Consider the following 11704-nt stretch of genomic DNA (forward strand, 5'->3'; position numbering starts at 1 on the left):
TCTTGGACCCCTCCTCCCAAATCCCAGGCCTCACCAATGTTGGAGTCACGGGGTCCCAGGCTGGGGACCCCACGCCCATTGGAGCCGGGCTGGCTGTGTCGCGCCGGCCCCCCAGGGCCAGGACCCCTGCCGGTGGACCCAAAGCCAGGGAGGCTGGGGAAGGGGCCAGGGTAGGAGGGCAGTAGTGGGAGCCCCTGGGCGCACAGTCGCTGGAACTCATCTGTGAGGGCAGAAGCAGGGTTCAAGTTGGAACTCAGGAGCAGGAGGGCAGGGAGGCGACCCCCAGACACTCACCAGAGCCCCGCGGAGGACACAGCTCCGGTGCCGGGCCAGCTGCCCAGCACCTGCCCATGTCACAGCAGCACTGCCTGCGAGTGTGGTGGCCAGCAAGGTCCCTGACACAGCGACCCCCAATCAGCGCTGAGAAGCAGGTGCCAGCCCGGTGGTCTGCAAGAGGGTGGTGGCCAGGGCCAGTGAGCAGAGGGGTGGAGGCAGCAACGGCTACCAGACCTGGATTGAAATCCCAGCCCCCCAGCACTGCCTGGAAGACAGGTCTCTGCCTCTCCATGCCTCAGTTTCCCCATCCACCAAACGGGGATGCGCGAAGCCCCCACCTCACCTTAGAAGCTTGTTGCAAGGATGTAAAGGGCAACACCCAGGGCCTGGCAAACGGCTAATGTCTGTGGACTGCCAGCTCTTATAACTAAGATCTCCTAATTATCACAGGAGATAAATATGGGCTCATTCCAAGCAAGATGGTCCCAACACCCAAGCTGGCACTGGAAGTGAGCTCATCATCACAGGTCTCCAACCACAGTTAGCACACACCTTAATGAGGGTGGTGCCCTGGTGGGAGATTAGACTGGATGCTGAACTGGGATGCCAGGATCTGGGGCTACATGTCCTCACCTGCCAAACCTGCGCATTTCAGGGAACTCCCCCGCCTCCCCGAAAAAAACAAACCCACTGACATGGAGTCGATTCCGACTCACGGCAACCTCATAGGGTTTCCAAGGCTGTAAATCTCTATGGAAGCAGACTGCCACATCTTTCTCCCAAACAGCCACTGGTGGTTTCGAACTGCCGACCTTTCGGTTATTAGTCACTTGCTTTAACCACTGCAGCACCAGGCTGCGAATGTGAGGGGGTCCCTGGGGAAACTGAGGCTGAGGCTTTCTGGGTGTGAGAAACACAGATACTCTATGGTTTCCCACTGTGCCCTCAAGTCCAAAGGCTTTACACAGGGATCAAATTTCTCGGGCTCTGACTCAAACAGCATATTTTTAGATTTAAAAACCCACAAACCTTGGCTGGGGGCCCAGAGTTGAGAAACCCCGTCCACCAGTCAGGAGGGCCGCTGACAGCCATCCTTTCTCTGCCCTAGGCTGGGAAAAGATGCCAACATGCCACCTCCCCCGCCCTGTGCACCTGGGGACCCCCCAGGAGCCTGTGTGGGAGTTGGGACTTTAGATTTCAGCATCATTGCAGGCCTGGATAGGAGCCAGGGCTGGAGAGGTCAACAGACTTGCTCAAGGTCACACAGCTGCAGAAGGGGGAGAATGACAGGAAACCAGCCCCCCTTCCCCATCACCAACCCCGGGTGATCTGACCCAAGCAGCTGCCTCTCAAAGACAAGACAGAGAGGGAATGTCAGAACCATGGCAACAATGCCACCACAGCAGGCCTTGAGAAGATGTCACAGCTCCAACCTCACTGCTATCCTTATCTCCGTGATCTGTGCTGAGTACCTACTATGAACCAGCCTTGTGCAAGTCACCTCACCACTTTTACCTTGTTGAACCCTCACCACAACTCCACGAGGTGGGTGCTGTTAAACCAAAACCAAACCCATTGCCGTCAATTCCAACTCATGGTAACCCCACGTGTTAACTTTACGGAAACAGATCGCCAGGCCTTTCTTCCACCAGGTACTGTTATTACCCCCAGTTTACAGATGAGGAAGCTGAGGCCCAGACAGGTGAAGCCACTTGACCAAGGTCACATAGTTTTCAACCAGCTCAGCTGGCAATTCGAACGCAGGCCTGACTCCAAAACCGAAGCTCAGCGGCAACCTGACCTTGGTTCAAATCCAGGCTCCACTGGTTAGTAGCTGGGAGGTGCTCGTCCAGAGAAACCTCCATGCTGGCCACGATGGGCCTCAGAGGTGGAGGCCTAGAATCTCCGTAGTTGGTCACAGCACGCTGGCAGAACTCCAAACACAATATTCCCAGCTCTGCCTTAGAGAGGCCCTGCCTGAGGGGCCAGGGTGGTGCTGGCAAACTGCCCAGCCCCCTCCCCTGTCCCCAAACTAGAACTCTGCCCACCCCTAGGATCCTGTATTCCCTGCCAACCCTGCTGACAAGCAATATCTAATGCCCATGGACCAGCTCATCAAGACAGTGGACAGGAGCATCAGCCCAGGAGCCCCCCTGCCTGGGAGCCGAGCCTCAGAGAGGAGGGTGGGCACACAGGAGTAAGGGGCACAACCAGAGATGTCCACCCTGACCAGGGGTCCAGGAACCTGTGTGTGAGTATCCATCCACTTGCCCCGGACTGGTTGAGTTGGCTCAAGCAAATCCCGTTCCCTCTCTGGGCCTCAGTTTCCCCATCTCAAAAACCAGGGGAGGGAGGAAGTATTTACTTTTGGATAGTCTTTGTGGATAGGGAGAGGGGCATAGAGACAGGGGGCCAGAGGGGCCCAGGGGGGGCACAGAGATGGAGGCTAGAGGGTCAAAGGGGCATGGAGATGGAAGTTGGAGGGCCAGAGGGGCATAGAGGCTAAGGGGTACGTGGCAGTGAAGCCAGAGGTTGACAGGGGACCCGAGAGCTAAAGGGTAAGGAGCTAAAAGGCCAGGGACGTTCACAGGCAGGAGCAGGAGTCTATGAGAGCACAGAAGCAGAGGGGACAGAGACTGGGGCCTAGAAAGACAGATGATCATAGAGATTGGAAGGCTAGAGGGGCCCAAAGGAGGGGTATCCATTGTGGAGATAGATGATGGAGGAGCTTGTCTCCTATTGGTCTTCTACCCTGCCAGCCCCTTGGCTCCAGCTCACCCAGGCAGTGGGTGCTGTCCAGGCTGCTGGCAAAGCCAGGGGGACAGGTGCACATGTAGCTCCCAACTGTGTTGGCGCAGTTGCCCCCGGAGCAGAGGCCTGGCACACTGAGACACTCGTCCACATCGGAGGCACAACAGCCGGTCAGGCCAGGGGCCTCCTCCAGCCCTGCCGCTCCTCCTCCCTGCAGGGCCCTGAGCCACCCAGGACACAGAGGAGGTCCCCCTCACCATCACCCACCTTCACACTTGGCACTACCCTTGCTGAGCCGGTGTCCCACTGGGCAACGGCACTCGAAAGAGCCCACTGTGTTGACGCAGCTGCCCCCGTGGCACAGGCCTGGGACAGCCTGGCACTCATCCACATCTGCAGGGGTGAAGGTCACCAAGGGGATGAGAGAGGTCCATCAGAGGGAGGAACCAAGGCTGCCCAGAGCTCCCACTCAGCCCTGACACCCCAGGGCCATCGACCCCACTCCCTAACCCCACCACCCACCTTGGCAGGCCCCTGTTCGGACATTGGGGATGAAACCACGACGGCAGGGGTGCGGCTGGGGAGGGCAGAGTGCACAAGGGAGGCCCCAGGCATGGCCCACAGTAGCACAGCAGAGCGCCTTGGTGCAGACGAGGCCCGTCAGCTGGTGCTGGCACCCCTCAGGGCCCATGTGGCCAAAGCAGGGCCCCATTCGGTAGTCTGAGGGGTAGAGTGGGTGTGGGCAGCTGGTCTGAGGCCTCCTCAGCCCCAGAACCCTCTGCATTTCCATCCCTGCAGCCCCAGCTCAGGCCTCTACCTCCCCCGCCTCCCTCCCAGCCTCCTTGCGCCAAACATACCAGGGTTCTTCCTGACAATAAGCCTTTCCTCATGCTGTGTGCCCCTTCTTAAAATGCCTTTCCTCCTCTTCTCTGACAAACTCCTATTCACCCTGCAAAACCCTTTCTCTCCACAGCATTCCCCAAACAACCTCCAAGGGAGACCAGGACCACCCACTCCACAAAGTCCAGGGTATGTATGGAGCTCCCCTTCTCTCCCCCAGGCACACTTCTCCTTTTGGGCCTGAGCAGGAAATCATGGATGTCTGGCCGGGGAGCTTGCCCCACCCCGAACCACACACCTGACCCTACCAGATCTCCCAGACTTCGGGAGGGACCCAGCATGTGCCCTAATGCCCGGGGCTCAGAACATCACATCCCCAACCTCCACATGGGCCAAAGGTGGCTATGTTGCTGCCCCGCCCATCAATGCTGCGCAAGGGGGCCAGGGCCCAGATGTGACTTCCTGTCTCCTCTCTCCAGATGTTTCCAATAATGGGGCTGGAACTCGACCAAGGGAAGCCCCTCCCAGAAGAAGCAAAGGCAGCCCCCAGCCCCTCCAGGGTTTGTATGGAGGAGGGGCCTCAGAAAGACCCCTGCTGGTTCCAACTTGCCCAGAACATCACCTAATTCACTCAGCACCTAGAATCCAGGACACCCAGCCTGGCCTCTTTCCTGGAGCCTTCACTATCCACCCCCCTCCCCAGGCCTCCTCTCCTGCCCCTCCTCACTGACCCTCACTTCCCCCTCAGCCTCCCCAGCTTGTTCCACCTCTGACGACACAAATTCCAATTCCTTTTTCTTGTCAAACTCCATTTCCAAAAGCCCACCTTCGATCCCAGGTAACCTCCCAGGTCATCCCAGCTTCTGGTTCATCACTACACCCCAGCCCCCAGCACTGACCACCCCCATCAGTCCCAGGGCTCCGCCCGCTTAGCCTTCTTGGGCTCCTGGATCTTGAAGGGCACTCCCAGGGCATCCCAGGCCCTTGCAACCTGGGCATTCCCAACATTACTGGCCCATTCGTTCTCCGTCTCAGCCTCCTGTGGGCTCCATTTTTTTCTGCCCATGCTTAATGCCCAGACCCCTTCTCTTTTCGCCCCTCAGCCCCTCCCCTCCCCCCTTTATCAGTCCCTATGAATGGGACAGGGGCCCTGGTGGTGCAGTGGTTAAGCACTCAGCTACTAACCAAAAGGTCAGCAGTTCAAACCCACCAGCTGCTCCTCAGGAGAAAGATGTGGCATTCTGTTTGTTTCTGTGACGATTACAGCCTTGGAAACCCTATGGGGCAGTTCTACTCTGTCCTATAGGGTCAATATGAGTCAGAATCCACTTGAGGCAATGGATTTTGTTTGTTTTTTAACTCTGGGGGAAAGAGCCCTGGTGGCACAGTGCTTAAGCACTCGGCTGCTGATCAAAAGGTTGGCGGTCCAAATCCACCAGCCACTCTGAAGGAGAAGATGTGGCAGTCGGCTTCCCTAAAGGTTAAACCAAACTAAACTCATTGCCGTCAAGTCGAGTCCCACTCATAGCAACCCTACAGGACAGAGTGGAACTGCCCCTGAGGGTTTCCAAGGAGCAGCTGGTGGAGTTGAACAGCTGTGAAACAGGCTGGTGGGTTCCAATGGCTGACCTTATGGTTAGCAGCTGAGTGTTTAACCACTGCTTCACCAGGGCTCCTTCCTTCAGATTTAGGGGTTAGGATTCCAATGCGTATTTATGGGGGATACAATTGAGAGAAAGGATGAGCAAATGAGAGCAACATCTGGAGACCGCCCCAGCAGCTGCGGTGGCAGGAAGGAGGCCAGCCAGATGTTCTAGGACCTGGTCGTATCTCAAGGGCTCCCTCCCCAACCTCCTCACCCCCTCCCTGTTCTCCCTCCCCCTCCTTGGTACCTCTCTCACACTGTGGCCCCATGAAGCCATACACACAGGCGCAGAGGTTGGGCCCCACACAGCGGCCCCTGTTGTGACAGCCGTGGTCACAGATGGCTGTGGAGGGAGTAGGGACGGGGCATGAGGTCTCCAAGCGGCAGAGCAGCTGGGGCCAGAGCAAGAATCCCAGAGACCTGGCCCAGCCCCAACAAGACTGTGATGAAGAAGGTGTCCCCTCCACCCCAGTCATGGAAGAGCCCCCATGGACAGCAGGTAGATGCATGCATGCATGGACGGGGTGAAGGCCTCCTGGGAGTACTCACGCTGCCCGCACACAGTACCCATGTAGCCCCTCTGGCACAGGCAGGACTCCCCTCTGCAGCTGCCCCCGTTCAGGCAGCTCACACTGCACCCTGCCCCTGGGGACAGGGACACACTGTCAGGTGGTGATGGGGAACCAGCCTGGGCCCCTAGTGCATCCAGAAGCCTGGAACCTTCTCCTCCTGCCTTGGGGGCCATGGTCCACTCACCTCGGCTTGCCCCGCAGCTGGGGGCCAGCGTTCCATCTGAACAGGTGCACAGGTTGGGCCGGGAGCAGAAGCCCTTGCCGCAGGAGTGGCGGCAGACAGCTGGAATGGGCAGAGTGGGCAGCAGTCAGGGCCAGGCCCTGGGATACTGCACCATCCCCGCTCCATTGGTACTCGGGAAGCTCCAGGACCACGCCCTACTACAGAGCCTCAGGACAGCAGCTAGAGGCGCTGGGTTGCTGGCAGAGAACAGAGGGCCTGAGTGCAGTCAGGTTCCAGAGAGATGGCAAAAGAAGCAAATGTGGCAAGGTGGCCTGGGAGCCTGGGACGGAGGCAGGGGCCATTCTACAGGTTCAGCACCCCCTCACCCCTGACTACATTCCACTTCATAACCGGGCTGGTGATAGAAGCAAGAAGACAGTAGTGGTTCAGTGGTAGAATTCTCTCTTTCCATGTGGGAGACCTGGGTTCGATTCCCAGCCAATGCATGGAAGCTTGTTGCAAAGATGCTGAACAGGTTTCAGCAGAGCTTTCAGATTAAGACAGACCAGGAAGAAAGGCCTGGCAATCTACTTGTGAAAATCAGCCAGTGAAGATCCTATGTATCACAATGGTCTGACCCACAACTGATCATGGGGATGGTGCAGGACCAAACAGGGTTCCCTTCTGTTGTGCACGGGGTTGCCATGAGTTGGGGGCTGACTCCATAGCAAGCAGCCAATGACAATAAAAAAACGATGTGCAGTGGTGAAGGGTACATGGAAACTTTCCAGACTTTCCGCACAATTTTCCGTAAACCTAACACTGCTCTATCAAAAAAAAGTCTATTAGAAAAAAAGGGGGGCTAGATTTTCCAGCAGGTAAGAGAGCCAGCTGCCCAGTGTCCCCTCCCTGGGCCCCACCCCCCACCTCCAGAGCACTCACGCACGACGCACTGGTTCCCGCCGGGCAACGTCCTCCATCCCGGACAGCAGTAGGTGTAGAAGCGAGAGCCACACACATTGGGCCTTCAGGAGAGCATGTGGGTGGGTGAGACCCTGACTAGTGGGCGTCAGATGGGCATCCCGTCCTTCAGGACAGCCCAGCCCAGTTCACCCCCCAGGGGTTTCTCAGCATCCCAGGGAACCACGCACCCCTGCAAGATGCCTGGGCTGCCTCGCCTCCGCACCCGTCCAGGACCTGGAGTCTCCGCAGCTCCATCCCAGCGGCCATGGCCACCCGCCACGCACGACAGCACCATCCAGGCCAGCAGGAGCTGAGCCAGGGGGCCAGGAGCCATGGTGAGGGCACTGACCCCTCTCCTTGCCAAGCACAGCCCCCCTGGAGCCATGAAGTGTCCCTAGAGGCTGTGGAGAGGAAGTGGGAGTCAGGCCCAGGCAAACCCAGCTCTCAGAAGCACCCTGGCCACAGGGCAGAACCAGGAGCAAAGGAATGGTTGCCGGGATGAGGAAAACAGTGTCTGGGATGGCCCAGGGAGGCACCACCCCTGACCTGGGAGCAGGTGAACAATCCAAGGAGGCTCCTTGGAGGACGTGTGATGTCTCAAAGATGGAGTTAGCCAGGAGAAGATGCCAGGACAGAGGGTGAAGAGAAAAAGCAGAAGCAAGAAGGGGCTGGGTGTTGAATGGAGGGGTGAGAGGGACTGGTGGGCCAGGTTTTGCTGGAAATTGTGATTGTGTAATGGAGCTTATCTCGAGAGAGATGGAGGGGGCTTGAAGGGCTTTAAGTTAGAGGGACAAGGTCAGAAACAAGTGTTAGGTGGAGTGGAGAAGGGCTTTTGGGGCCCAAGGGGAGGCAAGCAGGTAAGGAGGCTGGGGCAGGCGTCCAGATGAGAGGGAGGAAAGGAAGAGAGGATTCCAGGGATAATGAGGAGCTGGAATCAGCAGGTGTTGACTGATTGGACGGGAAGTGAGAGGGAGGTGGAGGGGAGACTCCCAGAGCTCTGGCAAGGGGGAAGGGGAGGGATTTCCCTGGTACCTGGTGAGGGAAGGGTTGGGGGTCGGTGGTCAGTCTATGGGAGGCTGAAGACATGCTGGGCAGGAGCAGGGTTGTTGGGGAGAGGCAGGAGCTTCCCAACCCAGAGTGCACCCACCCACCCACTTCACAGATGAGCAAATCAAGGTCAAGGGGCTGAGCAGGAGCTGAGGTCCCTGGGTGGCACAAAAGGCTTTCCCCTGAATGCTAGCCTAAAGGTTGAGGATTGGAACCCAGCCAGTAGCACCTAGGAAGAAAGGCCTGGCAATCTGCCAAGAAAACCCTATGGAGCACACTTTTGCTCTGTAACAGATGGGGTTGCCCTGAGTCAGAATGACTATAACTAGATGGCCGCGGATTTTGTCTTTTTGGAACCCCAGGCAGCAGGGAGGGAGGGAAGAGGATTGGGCAGCTCCTCCATCTCTCAGGAGGTGACCGGCCTTTCTCCTGGGCCAGGAAGGAAGGAGATGAGGACAGGGCCACCTCAGGTGGAGGCCATGACCCAGGCAAAGGTTTGCAAGGTGGAAGCAGAATACTTGGGGGAGGGGGGTGAGGAGCGGGAAGAAGCCACACCAAGTGGTCTGCGAGGTCTGGCTTTGGTGGGGAACCGGCGGGAGCAGGAGGGACTGACCGGGTGGTCCCAAGATCCGCCGGAGAAGGCAGAGACCCTGCCAGGGAGTGGGGAGACGGTGGGCCCGGCTGCGAAGGGGTGCCCTCTTCTTGTCCCCGAGATGTACAGGCCGATCTGGGCTGAGAGGGCGCCTTCTCCAGGCAGCCTCCGGGCCCTCGGAACTCCCTTTTTTTCCATTCCTGCTTCGGGGTCCCCGGCCGGCCCTCCCGGCCCCCCTCCCTGCCTCGGTGGCTGCGCCTGGGAGTGGGTCGAATGAATGAGCGCGGGTGGCGCGCGCGGCGGGGCCGGGAGAGGGCTTCGGGGCTCGGCAAGCCGGGACGGGCGCCCCGGGGACCCGCGGGCCGCGCTCTCCGCCGGACAGAACGAAGGCGCAGGCCCCGGGGCCCCGACCGCGCTCGGCTCCGCCCTCACCTGCGGGTCTGGGCCGCGTGTGCGCCCCGCCGCCCCGCACCCGGGCCGAGCCCGACGCCGGTCGCCGGAATCCGGCGCCCCACTCTGGCGCCAAGAGGGGAGGGGGCCGGGCCCGGGGCTGCGGCTGCAAACAAAGGAGTCCCTTCCCCCTCTCTCCTCCTCCTCCTGGGTCCCCCGCCCCGCGCGCCCTCCTGCCCCACCGCGCTCGCGCCTTCACCTACCTGCGAGCCGGCGCGCGTGGAGGCGGCACGGTGAGAAGCCGCGCGGGAGGGCAGGCTCGGCGCCGCGCCGGGGCCCGGGACAGGAGCGCGAAGGCTAGAGGCCCACCTCGCCGCGTTCCGAGCCCGGAGCTGCCACTTGCGGGGAGGTGGGGACGGGAGGAGTTGGGGGAGGGCGCGTTTGCACCTCCAAGCTTCGGGGCGGAGGCGGGGGGCTCGGGGCCGAGGGAGGGGCTGGAGCTGGGGAAGAGCCTGGGGCTCCGGGTGCGACTCCGAGCGGCTGGAGAGATGGAGCGGGGTGCACAGCCAGCGCAGGGACTGAGACTGGGCTTGGGGGGCGCGTGGAGCGGGGGGCTGCAGGGGCCTGGAGTTGAGATGGAGGTGGCTCCGAAGTGGGGCTCCCGGATTTGGGGTGGCCTGGACTCACCTGGGAGGCCCTCCCACGGCCACACGGCACCCTCTGCCTTGGCTGAGGAGAGTTCAGAGAGTGAAGTTGGAAACTCACCTGGTGACTGGAGTCTGGACCCTGGATTCTTAACCAGACTAAGATTCTTAATCCAGATTTCCCTAAAAATGCAGGCAAAACTTTGCGTAAACTTGAGCAGCGTGCCGTTTTGAAGAATATCTATATGGGATCAAATTGACGACAGCAACCCAAAAGATTAGATAGGAAGCTTGGCGGCCGGTGAGCTTATGTTAATGGAGGAGGAACGATTCGGAAAAGGAGGATGAGAATGGCTGCACAACTTGAAGAATGTACTCAATGTCACTGAATTATACACGTAGAAACTGTTGCAAAGATGTAGGTTTTATTGTGTATATTCTCAACAACAGTAAAAAAAAAAAAAAAGAAAAGAAAACTTTGAGCAGAGATGAGTTTCCTGGGGAGAAGGCCCACAATTTTTCATCTGATTCTGAGAATGACAAATATAAGAATCCAAAAAGTCTAGACTTTTAAATCTCTCTGGGTCTCAGTTTTTTCACCTATTAAAGGAGTTGGGCTTCAGAATTTCAGCTCCCTGTCTGGGGTCTATAGAGTCTCTATGAGTCAGAATCGACTCCACTGCAGTGGGTTTGGTTTTTTTTTTTGGTCTGGGGCTTACACCTCAAGCAAAATTTCTAGGCTCCCCCACCACTTGCCCACCTTTGAAAACTGACACCCCAGGTGACCCTTAATGTGGGAATCTGTCAGAAAATGTTTGCTGGGCCTGAAGCTGTTACTCCACCCAGCAAACTCCTATGCATACAGTGAAGCCCAGTTCAAAAATCCCCTCACCACACCCAAATTGTTAGTCTTCCCTATCGAAAGCTGATTGTGCTGATCATGCCTCCATTGTAGACCTTCTATAGTGTAGTTAATAAATAAATAGCAAATAACTATTAGATCTAATATTTATTGGGCACCCAAAATGTGCCAGGCTTCGTGCTAAGGGTTTCACACGCATTATCTCATTCACTCCCCAGACAACCCTGTGAGGAAGATACTCTCATAATCCCTATTTTACTGGTGAGTGAACTGAGGCACACAGAAGTCATGTAGCTTGTCCAACATCACAAAGCTTGTAAGTGGTGGAGCTAGGATTCCAGCCCAGATGTGTCTAGGGCTGTAATCCCCCCTGGATGGTCCCCATAGGTCTGCAGGCTCATCTCCAACTTTTAGAGGAGACAGGTGGTCCCTGGGGAGCAGCACTGTGGATTTTGCTGGGGAGGGGTGAGGGAGGGAGGTGCCCTCCCCAGACAGATGTCTCTAACCTTCTGCCCAGCATACCCCCAACCTTGTAGAAGTCAGATCCAGCCTAGGGGGCAAAGCTGGACCCTCCCAGGCCAGCCCACAGGCCGGGACCCCAGGAGGGGGGAAGACAAGGAGCATTGTGTCTGGGGATTGATCTAGAAGGCTCAGTACCAGTTAACTAGTTGCCATCAAGTCAATTTCAACTCATGGCAACCCCATGTGTGTCAGAGTAAAACTGCTCCATAGGGTCTTTAGTGCCCATGACCTTTTAGAAGTAGATTGCCAGGCGGCCTTTCTTCCAAGGTGCCTCTGAGTGGACTCAAATCTTAAACTTTTCAGTTTTCAGCCAAGTGCATTCACTGTTTGCACCACCTAGAGACTCAGGAAGTCTCAGTAGAAGGGAACAAACCAGAAAAGAAGAGGGAAGGGCAGACAGAGGAAATAGCTCAAGCAAAGAAAGATGCTGGAAATGA

At 57.7% G+C, this 11704-nt stretch overlaps 1 protein-coding gene across 1 annotated transcript in view; it reads right to left on the reverse strand.

Annotated features, from left to right (window-relative positions):
- Positions 1–7544, reverse strand: part of FBN3 (fibrillin 3) — an 83511-nt gene extending 75967 nt beyond the window's left edge. Inside the window, exons 1-9 of the mRNA XM_064280505.1 lie at positions 7399–7544; positions 7190–7272; positions 6269–6367; positions 6062–6157; positions 5760–5855; positions 3550–3747; positions 3295–3420; positions 295–447; positions 35–220 (exon numbers count right to left, since the gene is read on the reverse strand). Coding sequence (XP_064136575.1) covers positions 35–220; positions 295–447; positions 3295–3420; positions 3550–3747; positions 5760–5855; positions 6062–6157; positions 6269–6367; positions 7190–7272; positions 7399–7544 — 1183 coding nt within the window. The remainder of the gene's footprint in view (positions 1–34; positions 221–294; positions 448–3294; positions 3421–3549; positions 3748–5759; positions 5856–6061; positions 6158–6268; positions 6368–7189; positions 7273–7398) is intronic.
- Between the last annotated feature and the right edge of the window lie 4160 nt (positions 7545–11704).

Source organism: Loxodonta africana, chromosome 3 (assembly GCF_030014295.1).
Source record: "Loxodonta africana isolate mLoxAfr1 chromosome 3, mLoxAfr1.hap2, whole genome shotgun sequence".
Taxonomy (NCBI): Eukaryota; Metazoa; Chordata; class Mammalia; order Proboscidea; family Elephantidae; genus Loxodonta; species Loxodonta africana.